At 40.9% G+C, this 20,446-nt stretch overlaps 3 protein-coding genes across 4 annotated transcripts in view; 2 read left to right on the top strand and 1 right to left on the bottom strand.

The window, feature by feature from the left end:
• FAM13A (family with sequence similarity 13 member A) overlaps positions 1-20,446 on the top strand; it is a 311,779-nt gene that overhangs the window by 289,709 nt on the left and 1,624 nt on the right. Inside the window, exons 24-27 of one of the 2 annotated variants that reach the window (XR_004422991.1) lie at positions 1,506-1,549; positions 1,659-1,711; positions 2,724-2,756; positions 3,526-3,578. Coding sequence is in view for 1 of the 2 variants with exons in the window: in XM_033105659.1 (XP_032961550.1) it covers positions 1,506-1,549; positions 1,659-1,711; positions 2,724-2,729 (103 nt within the window). In the remaining variant the exon portion in view is untranslated. Of the gene's footprint in view, positions 1-1,505; positions 1,550-1,658; positions 1,712-2,723; positions 2,758-3,525; positions 3,579-20,446 lie in introns of those variants that run through there. The other variant, XM_033105659.1, reaches the window with a different exon arrangement.
• HERC3 (HECT and RLD domain containing E3 ubiquitin protein ligase 3) overlaps positions 4,337-20,446 on the bottom strand; it is a 100,442-nt gene continuing 84,332 nt past the window's right edge. Inside the window, exons 24-26 of the mRNA XM_033105657.1 lie at positions 8,576-8,759; positions 8,249-8,351; positions 4,337-6,073 (exon numbers count right to left, since the gene is read on the bottom strand). Of these exons, the coding sequence (XP_032961548.1) occupies positions 5,865-6,073; positions 8,249-8,351; positions 8,576-8,759 (496 nt within the window). The 3' untranslated portion in view covers positions 4,337-5,864. The remainder of the gene's footprint in view (positions 6,074-8,248; positions 8,352-8,575; positions 8,760-20,446) is intronic.
• Positions 15,144-18,071, top strand: NAP1L5 (nucleosome assembly protein 1 like 5). Its single transcript, XM_033105667.1, has one exon. The coding sequence runs from the start codon at positions 16,222-16,224 to the stop codon at positions 16,774-16,776; it is 555 nt and encodes a 184-aa protein (XP_032961558.1). The 5' UTR covers positions 15,144-16,221; the 3' UTR covers positions 16,777-18,071.

The following is a 20,446-nucleotide window of genomic DNA, read 5'->3' as shown; positions in this document are numbered from 1 at the left end:
GCCCAGGCATGAAAGGTCAGGAGACCCATTTTTAACAAGAAGCCTTTGGCAATGGCAAGCGGGTCCTGTGGGGCCACGAGCCAGTGCCCAGTTGGTACTCGCTGTTGACCTTTACCCTCAAGAGGTCTGTCTGGCCTCTTATGACATGGGGGAATGAATGGGGTTATTTCCAAAGCCGCTGTTTGGCTTTCTTATTCTCTTAATCCTAAAAAACAAGGTGACGGTGACAGACTAATCTGGTTTAGTGTTTGTCTCCATCTGAGTGGTGTGTGTGTGTGTTTTCTTATTTACATTTCTCAGGAAGCTCAACACCAATAGGATCTGAATCAATAATTATCGTTGATTGTATCCAACATCCCTGGGATTAGGCACAGGAAAATCAGCTTTTACAAGATCTGAAGACCATGTGATTGTGCACTCAGCCAAACATCCAGCCAGCCAATCTTGAAAGAAAAAAAAAGTTGACATCTGAACTAATTTTCTCTGTGCTACCCATAACTAAGGAGTACATACTGTGTTTCCCCGAAAATGAGACCTAGCCGGACAATCAGCTCGCATGTGTCTTTTGGAGCAAAAATTAATGTAAGTCCCAGTCTTATTTTAGTATAAAACCGGGTCTTATATAAGACCCAGTCTTATATTAATGTTTGCTCCAAAAGACGAATTAGAGCTGATTGTCCGGCTACATCTTATTTTCGGGGAAACACAGTATATAATTACCTTAAACAATGTGTTGTGTATTTTCATGTTACTAATTCGTGTCCTTTCAACTTAAAGAACTCTTTTCAGCATTTCTTGTAAGCCACATCTGGTGGTGATGAACTGTCCCAGCTTTTGTTAGGTAAAGTCTATGTCACCTTCATTTCTGAGGGACAACTTTGCTGAGTAAAGTATTCTTGATTGGAAGGTTTTTCTCTTTCAGTACTTTGAATATATTACCCCATTCTTTCCTGGCCTGCAAGGTCTCTGCTGGGAAACATTCTGATAGCCCTATGAAGTTTCCCTTGCATGAGATAATTTGTTTTCCCTTTGCTGCCTTAAAATTCTCTGGGTTTGATTTTAGACAATTTTATGTTTTGGAGAAGATTGTTTTAGATTGACATTTTGGAGTGAACTATTATTTCCATAAACATGATGTCCAAATCTCTCCAAGGTTCTCAGCATAATTTTTTTTAACATAAGTTTTCTACCCTCTTCTCCTGTGACTCCAATGATGTGTACACCATTTCTCTTAATGGTGTCTCATAAGTCCTGTAGGTGTTCTCATTCCTTTTCGTTCTTTGTTCTTTTTAGTCCTCTGATTGGATAATTTCAGTTGACCTATCTTTAAGCTCACTGATTCTTCTGCTTGTTTAACTCTGATGTTGGAGCTTTCTATTAAATTTTCAGTCATTGTATTTTTCAGCTCCAAAATTTGTCTTTAAGTTTTACATTTCTTTGTTGTTGTCTCATTTTGTTCTTGTATTATTTACAGGTACCATTAAATTGTTTGTGTTCTCTTGTAGTTCTCTGAGCATCTTTGGAACAATTATTTTGAATTCTTCATCAGGTAGGTCCTAGATCTCCATTTCTTTGGGGCCAGGTACTAAAAGTTTACTTTATTCCTTTGGCAGAGACATGTTTCCCTGATTCTTCATGATTCCTGTATTCTTATGTAGGTGAGCGTGTATTTGAAGGAGTCACCTTTTCCAGACTTTATGAACTGACTTTGGTAAGTGAAGACGTTCAGCTGTGGGTGGGGGCACACTACAACATGTTGTGACCGTGAACCTAGTGGTGAAAGGTGCCAAGTGCGGGGACAAGTGGTAGAATCTAGTGTGTGAGGGGGATGCTGTCTCTTTGGTTCAGCTTGCTTGGGTCCACAGCATCAACTATTTGGTCCTTGATGAGCACTGTGGGGCATCCTTAGAGGCTGGAATGGCTGTCAGGGTCCTCAGCAGCACCTCCAGGTCCGACAGCTAGGGACTGGGACAGGTAGCAGTGGTGACCAGAACCAATGGTGTGCACACTCTCAGCTGTAGGGGCCAGTTACAGGTGCCGTTATAGTGGTAGGTGTCAGTTGCAGACCCATATGTACTGGTGGGCGCCAGGGTAGGCAGCACAGGCAAGGGCCAACTGTGGGCACCCTGGCAACTGTGGAGAGCTCTGGCTGGCAGTGTGTGCTCTACCATGACTGCTGGGTGTGGGCATAGGCACATGGCAGTGGAGGCTGGTAACAGGGATCAGCCAGGGTGTGTGCAGGTACACAGAAGGAAGGACTAGCTGCAGGTAAGCAAAGTGATACAGGACAATGACAGAAGACAGGACCTGATCTGGGCCCACAAGCAGCTGCGGGGCCCTGGCTGTTGACATTGTCTGCTGTGACTACATAGTCTCCTCCTGGGTGACTTCTCATGGTGAAGCAGTGAAGGCCAGTGACAGGTGTCAAGCTGGGGGTGTGCAAGTGCACAGCTGAGGGGCTAGCCCCAAGTGCCCGCACGGTGCTGGGGGTCAGCCGTGGGAGTCTAGGCTGGTATCTCGGCTGGCACCTTGCACTCGCATAGTCAGAGGCCTCGGCTGGCTGCTGTTGCAGTTCCTGGGATCTAGCAGGAACCATCGGGGTTGGGGGCTGAGAAAAGAGCAAGCATGGAGTCAGGTAGTTAATGTCAGCAAACACAAATACCCATGTGGTGAAATCTGCAGGGAGTCCACGACAGCTGTGTTGTCTGTTGTTGTTTTTTCAGTGGTGAAAGCTGCTGGATTTGTCTGCAGAGCAGGTAGGTCACTGGGAACTATGATCGCACCTGCTATGCACCTGCTTCTGGTAGCCCCTGATTTTCTTCCTTGTTCCTAGCCATATATGTCTCAGCTTTGCCAGGGTCTGCACTGGCAAACACTGGGGTGAAACTTCAATGGGACCTATGTAGGATGTCCCAAAAGGCTTGGGAAACTGGTGGCTCACCCCATTTCTCCTTTCCTGGTGAGGGGACCTCACTCTAGTGGGAGTTGTCTCTTGGTGCTCAATAATGCTGTCTTGGGGTATTGGATGCAGACAGAACGAATGAAGCTATCTTCATTCCCTGTTTTGAACGGTTTTTCTCTTGTTGCTGAAATTTCCTTAGTGGACTCCAGAGCTCTCTTAGAGCTGTTTTTTCATGGAGAGCTAATTGTGTGTGGAGGGTGGGGGGAGCGGGAGTGCAGGCTGTGCTCTCCTACCCTGCAGTGTCTTTGCAGATGTGTGGTCAATGAAGTTACCTGCCACGTCATGATGTCCCTTTTTATTTGGCCACGCAGCGGCCTCATCTCTAGCAGCTGGGCCTGATACAAGTTAATGGTCAAGTCCAGGCCCACCACCCTGTGACAGTGAGCAAGTTATTTTCTCTAAACATTCATTTCTTCATGTGAAAAACTGAAGATAATTGTGGTAATTATAGTTCCCGAGAGCTTGTTATGAGCCAGGCACTGTTCTATGTGCTTTCCGTGAATTAATTCATTCTCATAACAACTGCATGAGGTAAGCACTATTTCTATCCCCATTTTAAACAGGAAGAAAACAAGGTACAGAGAGGTTAAGAAACCTACCCAAGGCCACAGAGCTAGTAAGTAACATGCTATTACATGTTTGTTGAATGGAACTTATTAATGGGAAGCTACTGTTCTCTTTACCACCTTTAAACATCTATTAAATCTGATCATACATTATAATTGCTTTTAAAGTCTATTAAAAATCCTTTTATGTTTTGCTGCATTGCACCACCTTTAGTGTGTGTAACTGGGCTAATAAGCATTAATCAGTGATTAACACGTCTCTGATTCACCTTAATTTCTCCTTTCCTTTAAGGCGCCCATCACCTCCACTTCCTGTTCATGCTACTCTGCCGTTCCTACTCCTCTTCCTCCAAATGAACCTCCACCCACATCTTTCTTCTTAAAACTAAACTCAAGTCAGATCTCTGCCTCCAACCCCCACCCCAGGATTCTGCACACCTTTATCAATCCTACTTGGCTATAACTCAAGTTCCAAGGCGTATTAGCCAGTTCCTCAGCCCCAAACCTACCTTCTTTCTCCCCAGTCTTATTTACCATTCTCCAGTTTCCTCTAATGTTCCCTTCGAATCTGCCCTTGCCCTGCCCTCGCTATGTCCCCATGTTCGAGCCTTAGCTCGGCCTTCCCCTCCATGGGAGATGCCTCTTTATCCTCACAATCCTCTGCTCCCCTGCCCCTGCTTTCCTCTCTCTTTCCCCAGCACTTGGTTCTACTTTCTCATGGTTAGAACCAAATTTGACTTTCAATTAGATTACTTGGGTAGACGACTTAATTCTTTTACAAAAAAACAAGTTACCCATTCTATAATAATAGTTTTAAGTTAAAACACCAAATTTATTGCATAATATTGAACTATATGCACACACATAGAAAATAAACATTTCATATAACTGTATATCTTTTCTTTAATCTTGTATTATAAAGACTGAAAAACTACCAATTTAGCAAATGGAATAAGTTTTAAAAACAAAAAGAAAAAGCAACAATCTACAATCCTTCATTGAGATTTGATGCTATATCACGGTTCATAAATACTTCATTTTATATAAATAAGTCTTTTCTCTAGTTACTAGGAATTTAAAATTAGTTTGATATGGATTCTTTGATCATGTAGAATATTCTTGTCCATGATGAAGAAAGTTGAGCATGTCCTTATTTTTGAGATATCTATATATTTGCTTTAAACACAATCCCCCCTGAAATTCCATTGTAAACAAACATTTCAAATGCAATAAACAAAAATTCCATATTAAAGAAGGTCCTTAAGTCTTAGCGATTAGGGAAGAGGAAAAAAAAAGTCTGAGTAGAAATAAATAAAATAGACTGCATGCATCCACTAGAAGGAGAGGTGGGGAGCATTAAGTCAGGAAGCCAAGACTGGGATGAAGTGACAAAGAGAGAAAAGTAAAGTAGGGGAGGGAGAAGGGTAGGAAAAGGAGAAAAGAAAGGGAGGGAGGACAGAGAAAGTGGTAGAGGATAGGACAAGAAATTTATTATTTCTACTTTTCTTGGAGAAGATTCTCTTAAAAAAATTGATGCAACTTGCTCCAAATGCGAGATAAGGGAAGGGGTTTTAAGGCTTATCGCCTTACTTATTGTCAAAGGGACTTGGCTGAGCAACAGGACAAAATTAGGCTCAGATGCCTGCACATCTTTAGGGAAGTCCAGGAACAGGCAGGGCCATAGGGATGCTGCTAATCCCTCAAGAACTTTTTTTTTTTTTTTTAAAGCATGGTGTGTTCATAAAGGCTCCTATAAATTCTCAAGAGTTCAGCCAAAGTAATGGACCCAGATTCAACTTGCTGGACTTAGGAATTTCTGCCGTAGTCCTTAGTCCTTAGAGGAGAGCTGCAACAAGCCAGGGGCATTTCCAGGGCTGCAGAGAGAGAGGAGACGTTCTGCATGTGCAGGTAAGAAAGGGCAGACAGATCAGTCAAATCATTCTTGCAGAGGAATGAGAAGTTAAGAGAAGGACAGGAAGCATTGTGAGGAAAGATGAGGGCTGAAAGAGACATATTTGAGAAATGAGAGTTTAAAAATCCACTGCCATTTTACCCAGCAGAGTGCAATATATTCACAAGTGCAAGGAACACTCGGTAATTTGGTTAAAAAACAAAAACACCTCCCATACAAGAGCCAACCCCATCCCCAACCCCTGCCTTTTCAAGAAGATTGCTTCCTGCTTACAACCCCGGAAACACATCAACCAGATTCAGGATTCAAAAGTCCCAACCCACTTATACAATAAAAAAATAGAACTCACTCCCCATGATTTTCTGTATAGGCCTCAATGTGGACATTGAGGAAGGAGGGGAAACGTGGGGCAAGCTGGGAAGCCTCAGGCCAAACTAAAGCCCTCATAGTTGTCAAGGGCCTGGGTCAGCCGCGCACTCAGGATCTCCTTGCTGCTGTACTTGGGGAGATCGAGGAGGTTGTAGCAAGTGTGGGCCACAGGCAAGTACTCCTCCCCGCTGGCTGTGGACTGGATGACAATCTGCAGGCTCGCCATGCCATAGATGGGAATCCGGTCGCTGCCTGTCAGAAACACTGGGAGAAGAGGAATCGGCGTTAGCAGCTGTGCTGACGGAGTTGCTCTCAGTCCTCCCAGGAACAGAGAGGAAGGCAGGACACCCTGTGGCTCGTGTAAGAAGTACAATCACTCTTATTTGCCAGTATGTATAGCATTAATACATGCTCATTCTTACGCAGTTCAAGAGACTATCTTTCAAATCCTCTTTTTTAATTTTGTATGAATAAGAATTCTATACTATTTGCTGGCTAAGTTTAGACACTGACACAAATCATCAATCCATTGCTCAAAATGCCCTCAAATGGATGCCCTCGTAAATGTTACGAGCCTTCACACAATCAGAGGAAAGGAATTACTGACATAGGAAAAGAGGAGCTGACCTCAGCGGGAAACCAGGAAGAAGGTGAGCTGACCTCCAGACCTCGTCGCACCTATGGGTCCAGTGCTTGTACCACCCTAGCTAGCAAATTTCCATTTCGGAGCTGTTTGCTTTCCTTTCCCTGTCTCTCCATGTTTCTTAAACCAGAAGAGCTGACACTGACATTATATTAGATATTTCACTCTTGTTACATAAACTGTGACTTGGCAAAAAAGAGAGATGGACCCAGCTGTCTTTCCCTGTTTTCTAATGCTAGCCTTCTCGTGGTTGAATTGCTGGAAATCACCACATGAAATCATTAGTCAAGAAGCACTTTAACCTGCCATTATCTGAGGCTGTAATATATAAACATTCTTGCCAAAATCTGTAGAGTTAATCAAAATTTCTATACATCTAATGGTGTCTGAACAGAAAAATGTCTTCTTTTAAGGAAATCCCCAGGACCAAGAGCAGGTACTTCCTGACTGTCACAGCTCTACAAGCTGCCTTGGCAAACCTTAACCTGTCATTTGACTCTCGTGCCATTGCTTCTGAAGGGCCAATGTAACTGGGCAGAAGAGAAGCGGGGCTTTTTTTAAACCTTGTAGAAGATCTCTACTTCCTCTAGGTGAGTAGTAGAATCTAAGGGTAAATCTTGCATTAATATTAATAGAAGCTCATTCTTATAACGCAAAAGAGACTACCTTTCAATTCCCATTTTTAAGTTTTATATGGATAAAAATTTTATACTATTTACTGGCCAATTTCTGTCCCTAATTATACGCTGACACAAAAATTTCAACTATTTTTAAAAGACTGAATTTCTTCATGTAAACTAGACTTCTTCTCCTTTCCAGATATATTACTCTTCACAAATGTAATCCAGCTAGTCACAAAGGGCCATATATTGTATGATTCCATTTACAGTGGTACCTCGGTTTTCTAACGTAATCCGTTCCGGAAGACTGTTCAAGTTCTGAAATGTTCGAAAACCGAGGCACGGTTTCCCCATACAAAGTAATGCAAAATGGATTAATCCGTTCCAGAACTTTAAAATCAACCCCTAACACTGCAAATTTAGCATGAATTTTACTATCTAATGATACCATAGGTCCATAAAATTTACGGCGTTCATAAACTGAAATGTTCGTCAACGGAGACATTCAGAAACTGAGATACCACTGTGCATGAAAATGTCCAGAATAGGCAAATCGATAGAGACAGAAAACAGATCGATAAGGGAGTGGGTAGGAGGAAAGGAGAAATGACTGCTGGTGGGTATGGGACTTCTTCTGGAGGTGATGAATATGTTCTAAAATTGACTGATGGTTTCACAACCCTGTGAATACACTAAAACCCATGGAATTGTACACTTTAATTGTACAATTAAATTGGTGACTTGTATGGTATGCAAATTACATCCCAATACAGCTATAATAAATCACTTCTTCCAAGTTATATCGGCAGTAGACACTTTGTAATATTTTCAAATAGCTAGAGAGATAAGGGAGGTTAATCCAAACAATTAGATTTCATCAACATAATACTTAAAGGATTCACTTACATATAAAATAACTAGCACTTTTAAGCAGTTGAGAATCAGTGAAATGATGCTTTTCTTCCTTTCATGTAATCCATCCAGTTAGGCAACGACTATGAATTAACAACCTACATTGTGCCTGACATACCATTACAATAAAAGGTATAATTATATTTACTTGTTTACTGTTTGCCATTTAAAAGAGTTAGAACTTCACCTGTAGAGTATATCATCCTACACCACATCCAAAAGTAAAATGTACACAAATACCGTATTGAGACTATTCATACTTACAGAGAAACTTCTTCTTCTTTTCTAATGGGAACTCATGAAATGTTTCCCAAAATAGTTTCACAGTGGGATGTGTGGCTGAGTAATCCCCTTTGTAGATGGCAGTCTGCCCCAAAAAACAAAAAGGAAAAAAATGTATCTTACAGAAGGAGATTTTAGTGGACAAGTGTAAACCACTTGCATTTGAGATAAGAAGTAACCACTGAGCTTCATGAGGCCTCCAAATCCTACCCAACCACAGAACGCTGGCAGGAGACCAGGCGCAGGCACACCTCCCAGGCCACTGCTGCTTCCTCGGAGGAAAAAGCAAGCGCCACCTTCCATGCTCACCTCTTCTAGTTCCTCCCAGTTGTAGTTGCTGATCCCCACCATCATGGCCCTCAGTTCTGATGGCTGGAAGAGCTCAAGCACTTTGCCGCCACACACCTTGAGGAAGCCGCTGGAGAAAGCTGTGTACCATTCGTGAACTGAGATTTGGAAGACATAATTCACATAAGCGTCCACAAATTCCTGCCTGCCAGGGAACCACAGAAACAGAATGTGATTAGCCCAAAGTCTTGTAGAGTTTATACAGTTCCCCTTCTACACTGAAGTTGAGAGTGATAAAGATGGAATTTCAGGGCCGGCCCGGTGGCTCAGGCGGTTAGAGCTCCATGCTCCTAACTCCGATGGCTGCAGGTTCGATTCCCACATGGGCCAGTGGGCTCTCAACCACAAGTTTGCTGGTTTGACTCCCGCAAGGGATGGTGGGCTGTGCCCCTGCAAGTAGAAATGGCAATTGGACTTGGAGCTTAGCTGCGCCCTCCACAACTAAGATTGAAAGGACAACAACTTGACTTGGAAAAAAGTCCTGGAAGTACACACTGTTCCCCAATAAAGTCTTGTTCCCCTTGCCCCCCCCCAAAAAAAATGGAATTTCATCAAATTCTCACACCAGCAGGCATCCTGGGGCATTGTGTAGGTGACAGCCCAGCCCTAGCACCAAGGAGTCTCAGGTAACCTGGGGACAGGGAAGGCAGGTAGGAAGGGGAGGAGGCCAGGTGGGTAGAACCATACTCCTGACTTTATTTTATTTGAGGCACTTCAGCTTTTATCTTGTTTATGGTCCTGCTTAAAATTTAGTTAAAAAATAAATAAATAAGACTTTTTCTGCTCAAAAAAAAAATATCTACGATAATTGTTCTAGGTTCCTTCCCCTCTCTTCAGAAACGAATAAAGCTAAACCATCTGATATTTGTATCCTCACATACTTTAAAAAGCAATGTCATCCTCCTTCTATAAATATCTTACCCACCTCTGGAAAGAACTGTCTTATACAATGGGTCCATCTCATTAATAATCAGTCAAATGCAAATTAAGACAACAGTGAACTCCCATTTCACCCACTGGACTGGCATAAGTTTAAAAGTCAGAGAACACTGATGACGGGTAAAGATGTGGAGAAATGGGAACCTCACACACAGCTAGTGAGAAGATAAACTATGAAATGACGACAGGATCCACATATAGCTAATATGGAAAATAAAGACCAACCAAATGAGAAAAGCAAAAGCCATTGATTCAAAGCTTGCTATAGCAAAGGAGTCAGCCACTGTCATTTATGTTTTAGCAGAGACTCAAAAACAGGCAGAAGAGTGGAAAACCTTTAAAGTGGAAAAAGGGGAAGGCTTCAAGTATGCCTTGATTGAAGGCTGCCAGTGTGGTGAAGCTGTAGGCAGGCTAAGGAAGCAAGCAAGCATCCTATGTGATTGGCTAAAGCGTATTTTGCTTTCGCTGACCCATCCCAAGTTGGAAGAAGCTGTCAGTTATTAATCAAGCGCTGGCCATTTGGAGCTGATTGTTGTAGAAGTTACTGAGAGAGACAGCAAGCTGGTTTCCTAGGATGCTTATTGTAGATAAGGAGTTGGTTTCCTGGACAGGTTTGTCCAAGCACCATCAACATAATTTTTTATTATAGACTGCAATGGTTAATTTTATGTGTCAACTTAGCTAGGCTATGGTACCCTGTTGTTCAGTCAAACATACGTCTCGATGGTGCCGTGAAGGTGTTCTTTGGATGTAATTAACATTTAGCTCAGTAGACTTTGAGTAAAACAGATTAGTCTTCATAATGTGGATGAGCCGCATCAGTGAGCTGAAGGCCTTAAAAGACTGAGGTCCTCCCAAGAGGAAGGAATTTGGCCTCCAGATTGCCTTCTGATTCAGGAATGCAACGTCAACTAGTGCCAGAACTACTGGCCTGCCTTGCAGATTTCTGGCTTGCCAGCCCCACAATCACATGAGCAGATTCCTTAAAATATCTGTAGACAGATAGATAGAAAGCTATAGATAGAAAACTATAGATAGATACATGATAGGTAGGTAGGTAGTAGATAGATAGACAGACAGATAGTCAATCAAGACATCCTATTGGTTCTGTTTCTCTAGAAAGCCTGACTAATGCAGATTTTGGTACCAGGAAGTGGGATACTACAAAACCAAATGCCTGAAAATGCAGAAGTGAGTTTGGACTCGTTTGAATTGCCTGGGAGGCCAATGAGGTTTTTGAGAATTTTATACCAGCAGAAACTCTGCCAGCTTGCACTGACAGGCAGAGATGGGACAAGATGAAGGAAGGTCGGGGGGCTTTCAGAATTCCATAGGTATGAAATGAGCCAGTAAAGATAACTGGCTGCAAACAGGTGTTACCTTTCACGAAAAGGGAAGGATAACTCCAAAGGCAAGTCCGAGTCCAGCGGGGCTAACACCGCCACCATGGGCACAGGTTGAGGAACAGGGCCATCACCCAGTGGCCCAGAGAACAGAGCATGGAGCCAAAGAGGATTATTCTCCAAGCCTTACAATCTAATGAAGCTGACCCTGCTAAGGTTTTGGACTTGCTTGGGATCCATAACCCCGTTCCCCATTGTGATTTCTCCCTATGAGACGGGGAATGTCTATCCTGTGCCTGGCCCACCATTGTATCTGGAAGCAGATAACTTGTGTGTTCACAGGTTCACAATTATAGACTTTTGCCTCAGGATGAATCAAGCCCTTAGTCTCATCATACCTGATTTAAATGATATTTACACAATATATTAGGGTTCTCCAGAGAAACAGAACCAATGGCACACTGGGGGTGCCAAAGAAATGTATACACATGACTTGTATTCATCTTTTGTTATCAGTATATATTGAATATTACAATTTTAATACAGTTTTTTTCCTTTCTTAAAATGTGTATATATTTTTTTGGCACCGTGTGTGTATGTGTATGTGTGTGTGTGTGTATGTGTGTGTGTGTGTGTGTGTGATTATAAGGAATTAGCTCATGAGATTATGGAGGCTGATAAGTCCCAAGATCCATAGTCAGCAAGCTGGAGACCCAGGAGGGCAGATGGTGTAGTTCTAGTCCAAAGGCAGGCAGGCTCGAGAGAGACGAAGGGCTGATGTTTCTGTGAGAGTCCAAAGGCAGGAAGTCAGGCAGGAGAAGTACCTTTTACTCAGCCTTTTTGCTCTATTCAGGCCTTGCAGCTGTTTGGATGAGACCCAGACACATCAGGAAGGGCAATCTGCTTTACTCAGTTTCCTGATTCAAATGTGAATCTCATCCAGAGATACCCTCACAGACATACCCAGAGTAATGTTTGACCAAATATCTTGGCACCTAATGGTCCGTCAAGCTGATACATAAAATTAACGATCACAGATGAGATTTTGGACTTAAAGTTAATGCTGGAATGGGTTAAGACTTTAGGGGATGTTGGAATGGAGTGAATGTACTTTAGGTAAGAAGGAAATGAATTTTGGGGGGGCTGGCGGATGGAGTATTAAGGGGTGGACTTATCCCCCTAAAATTCATATACTGAAGTCCTGACCCCCAATAACTCAGAAGGTGACCTTATTTGGAGATTGGGTCTTACAGAAGTAATCAAGTTAAAATGAGGTTATTAGTGCGGGCCCTAATCTAACAAGACTGGTGTCCTTAGAAAAGGGGAAATTTGGACAGAGACATGCATAGAGGAAACACAATGGGAAGAGATATATGGAGAAGACAGACATCTACGAGCCAATGAGAGAGGCCTGGAACAGAGTCTGTGGTACGTTGCTATAGCAGCCTATAAACTAACACATAGACTCTAATCTCTACATGTCAATTACTATTGCTCTCAACACATTGTTTTCTTTAATAATGATCATTAGCAGTTATGGAGTGTTTACTAAGTGCTGTTCATCAGAATAAGTTCTTGGATGTACACTATCTCAGTGAACATTCAAAACTACCCTCTGAGTAAATTTTATGGTACGAGAATTATGTTCCAATAAAAATAAATACATGAAAAGAACAACGTTTTGAGGTTGATATGATCATTATTTCAATTTCAGTCCTGAATCTAAGACAAACAACTAGTATATGGACAGAGGGAGAAACTGAAGCCAGATATCTGAGTATAGAGCTGTGCTCCCAACCACCTAACCAAAGGGCCCTCCCTCCCCCCACCCCTTGCTTCTTTCCATTTCCACGAGAAATTACAATATGCTGACAGACCTGATAGCATGATAGCTCATTACACTGTTCACAACTATGTGTTACTGCAGCCCCAATTATACATAGAGTCCATAAAACACAAAATGAGACAACTCTTAACAAACTGACATAATTTTTAAACACATAAATTTAAAAGATTAGGTACTATCTGCATTGCCAATGGTTTTAGAAGTCTGAATCCAAACTATAGTAAAAGTCTTTTAAAAAGCTTGTCGAACTGATTCAGAAATTTATATAGAAAGCCAAAGGAACTAGAAGAGCCAAAATAATTTTAAAAAAGAACAAGCTCAAGGACTCACATTACCTTTTTTCATGACTTTAAATTACTATAAAGCTACAGTTACCAAGTGTGGTATTGGTGAAAGGACACATGGACAGACACATAAATCAATGCAAAAGAGCAGAGTCCAGAAATAGACCCACATATACATGGGCAATTAATTTTTGACAAATTTGCAAAGCAATTCAGTGGAGAAAGGATAAATGTTTTCAATAAATGGTACTGGACCAACTGGGTATCCATATATAAAAGGTATATATCATATATCTCACACCTATATAGATATTAATATGGATCATAGTATAAATGTGAAATTGAAGATTATAAACTTTGAGAAGAAAACAGGAACAAGTCTTTATGGCCTTGGATTTGGCAAAGATTTCTTAAATATGACACCAAAAGTATAATCTATAACAGAAAAAAAATCAACAAAATGGATTCATCAAAATTTTAAATTTCTGCTTTATGAAGACACTGTTACAAAAATAAAAAAACAAGCCACAGACTGGAAGAAAATATTTACAAAACATCTCACAAAGGACTTGTATCCAAAATATGTAAAAATATTTAAAAATTAATAAGAAATCAAAAAACTCAATTTCGAAGAAAAGAAAACATCTAAGGAAGATGTATGAATGGCACATAAGCACACTGGAAGATACTCATTATCATTAATCATTAACAATACTATATACAAATACAAGATTAGGGGAAAAACCAACAGTACCAAACGCAGGTGAAGATGTGGAGCAACTGCAACTCTCATACATTGCTGGTGTGAAAGAAAAATGTTCCGGGCACTTTGCAAATCAGTGTGGAAGTTTCTTAAAAAGTTTAACCTACATTTACCACTTCTAAGTATCTACCCAAGAAAAATAAAAACTTACGTTCACATAGAAACTTGTGATAAATGCTCAGCATTATTCATAATCACAAAAAACTGGAAACAACTCAAATAGAAATATTACTCTTTTTAAAAAAGAAACAAACTGCTAATACAACTCTACAGATGAATCTCAAATGCATTATGCTGAGAGAAAAAGGCCATCCTCAAAAAGCTATATCCATGCAATTCCATGTGTATGATATTCAGGAAAAAAACAGAATTATAAGACAGAAAACAGATTTCCTCATGGTCCTTCCCTTGCTGCCAGCCCTGGTGACCACTAGGGCTGGCAGCAAGGGAAGGACCATGAGGAAATTTGGAGGGACAATGTTACTATTCTACATCTTGATTACTATAGTAGTTACATGACTGTATTTGTCAAAGCGCCCTAAAAAGGGTGAATTTCATTATATATAAGGCATATCTCAAACAGACTTTCCAAAAAAGTAGTATAGCTTAACATTAAGTTTTAAGATTTTAAAGATGGGAACATAGAAATCCTGAAAGATGAGCACATTCCAGTTATCTCAAGCAAGTTATGTTAGTCAAGTGGATTTGACTAAATGTTTTTGTTTTTAAGTCTGTCACAATTTCTATACTATAGGAGGTGGAAGGCCTGGTTTCTTCTGCCCCTAATTCTGCCGCTCAGGTGACATATATAGTAACAGAATTTCACTCCATGTTTCTAAGTTCCCTATCTTTAAAATGACATAAAGCATCCTAACCTCAAGGTAGCTGCAGCCATCGAGAGATGATACATGGGATATATGGGTGATATATGGAATCTGTATAGTGTCAGCCAACTATAGATATGTTATTACATCAAATTCAGTCAGGGATAAGACTGAAAGTTCAGTCTGAACAATAAAACTCAGTCATCACAAATGGTAACAGAGGAGGGAAAAGTAAATCATCTGGAACAGAAGTAAGAAAATAAAATAAACAATAGGAATCACAAGTACATAAAACTAGCATGTTTGCTAATGGGAATATATTGGGTCTTTTGTAAATGGTTACTTTCTTTGGAGAAGGGCACAAAGATGTCTTTTTCTAAAAGAGTATTATTGCAGGTTATCTTTGTATGTTAATGAATTATTTTGTAAAAAAAAAAATTAAAACACTTATGAAGTGGTTGCTACGTGTAAGCACTAAGTACTTTACATATTAACTAATTTAATATTCATAAGAACAAAAAGACGGCACCAAATGTACTCTGGGAAATAATTTCCTGACATTCATATGCTTGATGGAAAAGCTTCAGCAAGCCCCAATATAGTGAAAGCAAAACACTGAAATCAGTTAATACTGAATTTGAAAACATTCCAGAGTCGCTGGCCCAATCATTTGTCTTCCACACCTACAAGGTGTGCCAGGATAAAACACGGCCCTTCCTTCCCCTGGGCCTCAAGCCTTAGAAAGCCTTGCGTTTCTTCAGCCCTCCTCCAGCCTTATTCCTCCCCGCAGACCAAGGATTCTGAGGAACCTTTTAGAACATGTTCCAGAATACCTGGTGTCTTGAGGTTCCCTATCCAAAAGGCTCCAAAACTGATGCCAGGGTCCGTAATGCTGAAAGAACACCTTGCCGCTGGTATACATGCCACCAGACTGAGAAATGGCCAAGGGGGGCTGTTGCCTGGGCAGACGGACATGCAAGCTGCCCTATTCACACACATGCAGCCAGGCCCCCAAGGGGGTGAAATGGAGTCAGCTTTCCAGTGTGTCCACTTTCTGGAAAGGAATTAGGAGGAATCTGAGAGGTGATCAAAGCGGATTCGAGAGTAAGCCAAAGACATCCTACAGAGGCAGGCCAACGCCAGCTACGGGGCGATGCAGACAAAGAGCAAAACAGATGTATTGACAAATGGATATGAGGACCTGGGTGGGACAGAAGGGCAAACTGAAAACCGCTGGCCATCCAAGCAGTTCCTGAAAAAAGTGTCTCTGCGGCACCTGCTGCCATTCCCTGCTCAGCTTTACAGAGGGACAGGTGTGTGCGCAGCCTGGGGGCAGGGTATCTAAGAGACGGGTTCTGACGTCGGCTGCGATGCCAGGGAGATAGCAGGGTAGCAACAGGAGGAAGCTGGCGCAGTACGGGGGGCACGACCGTCAGCTGATTTTGGAGAGCCAGTCCAGCGGCCCAAGTTGAAAGGGCGGGGCCGCGGCCAACGTCATTGCCGCGGCCGACGTCACCGCCACTTGCCGCATCCGCAAGATCGCTGTGGTGCAGCTCGGGTGCAGGTCTCTGCGGGAGCCACCTAGACCTCTGCGGCTTCTCGTCTACCATGGCCGACTCGGAAAACCAGGCGCCTGCGGAGCCGAGCCAGACGGCGGCCGCGGCGGAGGCGGCAGCGGCGGCGGAGGAGGTAATGGCGGAAGGCGGTGCGCAGGGGGGCGACTCGGCCCGCGCGGCGGGCGACTCTGACAGCGCCGCGGCTCAGACGGCGGAGGAGCCCCAGACCCCCGCAGAGAATGCACCAAAGCCGAAGAATGACTTTATTGAGAGCCTGCCTAACTCCGTAAAATGCCGAGTCCTGGCTCTCAAAAAGCTGCAGAAGCGATGCGATAAGATAGAAGCCAAATTTGATAAGGAATTTCAGGCTCTGGAAAAAAAGTATAATGACATCTACAAGCCCTTACTTGCCAAGATCCAAGAGCTCACTGGTGAGATGGAGGGATGTGCATGGACCTTGGAGGGTGAGGAGGAGGAGGACGACGACGACGAGTACGAGGATGAGGAGGAGGGGGAAGAGGAGGAAGAAGAGGAGGAAGACGCTGCGGCTGCCGCTGCCAAAGAGGAGGGTCCCCACTCTGCAGTGTCTGATGACGCCAAGAAATAAGCGGGGGCAGAGATGGAAGAGGAGAAGGACGACGAACAAAATCCTGCTTTTCTTTTTTTCTTTTTTTTGAATATTGAACTTAAAAAGGCTCAGGTTTTGGACCAAAATACAATGTGAATCAATTCTGACATTCCTAAAATTATATTAAATTGAAGCAATCAGATCCTGGCCAGCCCATTTCAAATTCTTCACTTTGAACACTATAAATATATCTAAAGGTGTTGAAGAAAATGAGATAAATTAAAAATACTTTTTTCATGATCTTTTCTGTGAGGACAGGAACTGAGGCTTATTAAGGGTGTCAAGTAGATGTGAAGTAAAGAATGTCACTTCCAAACCCATTCATCACACTATCGTCACACTACACACGGAACACCCAAGCCAAGACTGAACATGTTCTCAATGCTTAATTCTTCGATTTCTTTAGTCCTGACATTTTCCAGTACCAAAAAAGAAGAATCCAAGGAAAAACCTCATCTGTGAGACTTTGCTTTTGTAACCCAGACATCAGCTTCACACGTCAGAGGAGAGTGATGGAATCGAGGAAGCCTATGATGGAGATGCCAGTACTGTTAATGAGGCCTGGAAAACTGCCACTTCAAATTCTAAAGAATGTTCTCAATGTTTGAATTTAGAGAAACAACATGGTTCTGAGAAGGAGGGTGTATAACTTGTATGATACTGTCAACATACGTGTTTATTATTTACAGTCTCATGTTTATGTATTTTCTTGGTAGTGTCTATTTACAAAGGTGTAGGAAAAACCCCAAATGTTTTAAGTATTAAATTCCTTTACCTAGCCTTTTAGAAATATTAATTTACTTGAAGAGATACAGAATGTAGCAAATTCTGTAAAGCATGTGTATCCGGTGTTATGTAGTTTGATCCTTGTGAAGTCTTTTTGTCATGTAGCTTTTAGAATGTAGCTGTGAAAATTATCACAACTCTTCACTGAAGCTAATGTTTGGGAAAAATATATACTTGAAGAACCAATCTAAATGTGTGTCCCCACCCCCAGCTCAGAAGTAGAAAGGGTTTGTTTGCTTGTATTAGCTGTGCCTTCATTATTTTGCTATGTAAATGTGACATACTAAATATAAAATGGTGCAAAATCAAATTTTACTGCTTGAGGATAGATTGGTATACAGTTGAGGATTTTTAGGAAGGACACATTTAATGTAAAGACTTAGCTTCTTTGTGGGTTTTGAATTGTGTGTGACCCAGTGATCTATAAAGAAACATAAGCATAAAGTTGTTTACCACTGTGGTGTTAATAAAACAGTATTTTCAAAAAACAAAGGACTCAGTACTCTGACTGCCTGGAATCAAATCCGAGCTCTGCCTCCTTAATAGGAATGAACCTTGGGCAATCCAGTTAACCTATGTTAAGTTTCTCCTCATCTGTAAAAGGGGATAGTAATACTCCCCATCCTCACAGGTTATTATGGATAACAGTGAATTAATACACATAAAGCCCATACAACAGTGTCTGAAAATACTCAAGAAATTTCAGCTATTATTGTTGTTATTATATGGAAGATAGGGACATTATATGGAAGATTGGGAATTAAATCCTCATTCTCCTCCAGTTACAAGAGGGGAGAAAATGGACAGTATTATATTCTTAAGTTTGTGATTCCTTATTGTCCAAAAAGAATGCAGTCTTTAACTCAGAAACACAGTTAATTCAATAAACTGTCTTGGTTTTTGTTTCCTCAATATAAAATCAGGTTTTGATTTCCTCCCAGAAAGGATGTGAGACTTTAATGTGACATTATAAATATACAATAAAAGCTATTTCAACTTTGCATTTGGGTATTCTGAATAAAGTAAACATAATTAAAAAAATTTAAAGCGTCCAAAAACATTTTAAAACTCAGATGCACTTTTTCCCATTTCCTTAAGTGTAAAATTACACAGAAGCAAAATTAGACAGCTTTACCTTAGGGAATGGAAGGCAGCTCTGACATGTTGCTAATGGCAATAGTTTAGTAAAACCTTAAGGTAACACTAATCTTCCTTAGGGCCAGGCCAACCAAAAAAGAGAAAATCAAAATAGTATATTACATAAGAAGTCAATGGTTATCTTAATCATATGATTACCTTATTAGAAGCAAAAAAAAAGTTAATAAAATTCAATATTCATTTCTTATCTCTAGGAATAAGACATTGTCATTTAATATTTTTCTAGATCCAATGAAAAAGCAAAAATGAATAAAACAAGGGGTGTGATTATTGGGAAAAAAAATTTTTTCAGGCATGTGATTATATATAGAAAACCAAAGAGAATCAACTGAAAATTATTACATTTAATAAGTTTGAGGAACTGACCAATTACCAAGTCAGTATACAAAAACCAGTAACTAATATATGGAAAAGGCTCTCTTTCAAAGTAGAATAAGAAATCAAAATATTTATAAATACCTCTAGTAAAAATTTGTATAACCTATGTAAAAAGAAAAAACAGACTATCACAAAGAAATGTAAAATGGGCCTTTGGATGCTAAGATTAAATACCACAAAAGTGTCAATTCTTTCCAAATTAACTTTTAATTTACCATACTTCAAATCAAAACCCAACTGGATCTGGAATTTAATTACCCTGATGGTCAATGGTAAGAATAACTAAGCAAACTAGGAATATGGAAACAATTCAGATTTTTACCTTAGGATACAGACTCAAAAAAATTTTTTTAATTGAAGAAAATACATTAAGTATTTATCAATTACTGGACAGGGAAAGGCTAAGATTAGAGTGATATAAGACCAAATGAAATAATCAACAGACATGAGAACACAAAAATTAATAAATTATAAAGATTTAAATACAACACTCTACATTTTCAAAAGCAAACAACAAACTGGGAATAAAATCTGCAATAAATATGGATGGCAAAGGGTTAATAGTCAATATAATAAAGTGTTCATACAAATCTATGAAAATCATTTAGTCCCAATAAAGAATACATAAAGAACATCGGCAGACTACTTTAAAAAGTGGAAAACACTGCAGCCCTGTTTGGGGCAGAAAAGACATGTCCTAAAAGTGCAGTACCAACTGGACCAGGGAGCCAGTGAGGTCTGGAGTACAGGCATTCCCAGGCATGCTTTGGGCTGCAATCTTTCTTTCACTTATAAGACTCTAGCTATAGGGTTTTCTAACTACCAGTCATAACACTGTTGGCCACTTTTCCCAGGATGCAGGCACGTTTATAATGCCCTTCACAAAGTCAAGCAATTTCCACCATTTCCTAACTTGGGCTTATCTTTACCCTCTGTTTCCTGCAGTGCTTATCTCATCATTCCTCAGGCGGCCATAAAACTTGCATGCTAACATCTAGCAGGATACCCTCCTTTCAAGGCAGGTCAAACACTATCATTCATCAACCATTTTTAATCCATTAGAGACCCAAATTAGTAAGCAATGCACAAAATAACTGGTAGAAAGAAAGGCAACATGCATTACACATTCAACTCCGTCTCTAAAAGCAATCTGCAGAAAGCTGTGGCATGGCCCTCCATGCTCACTGCCCAGGCAGGGCACAGCAGCTCTCCCAGCCTGAGAGTTTCCCTCAATGCATACACAGACACATTTGCACGTGCACATACACGTACACACTATTTCCTTATTGAGGTGAAAGTCACAAAACATAACTAACCATTTTAAATG

Source organism: Rhinolophus ferrumequinum, chromosome 5 (assembly GCF_004115265.2).
Source record: "Rhinolophus ferrumequinum isolate MPI-CBG mRhiFer1 chromosome 5, mRhiFer1_v1.p, whole genome shotgun sequence".
Classification (NCBI taxonomy): Eukaryota; Metazoa; Chordata; class Mammalia; order Chiroptera; family Rhinolophidae; genus Rhinolophus; species Rhinolophus ferrumequinum.
This window is presented reverse-complemented; position numbering and strand designations above follow the sequence as displayed.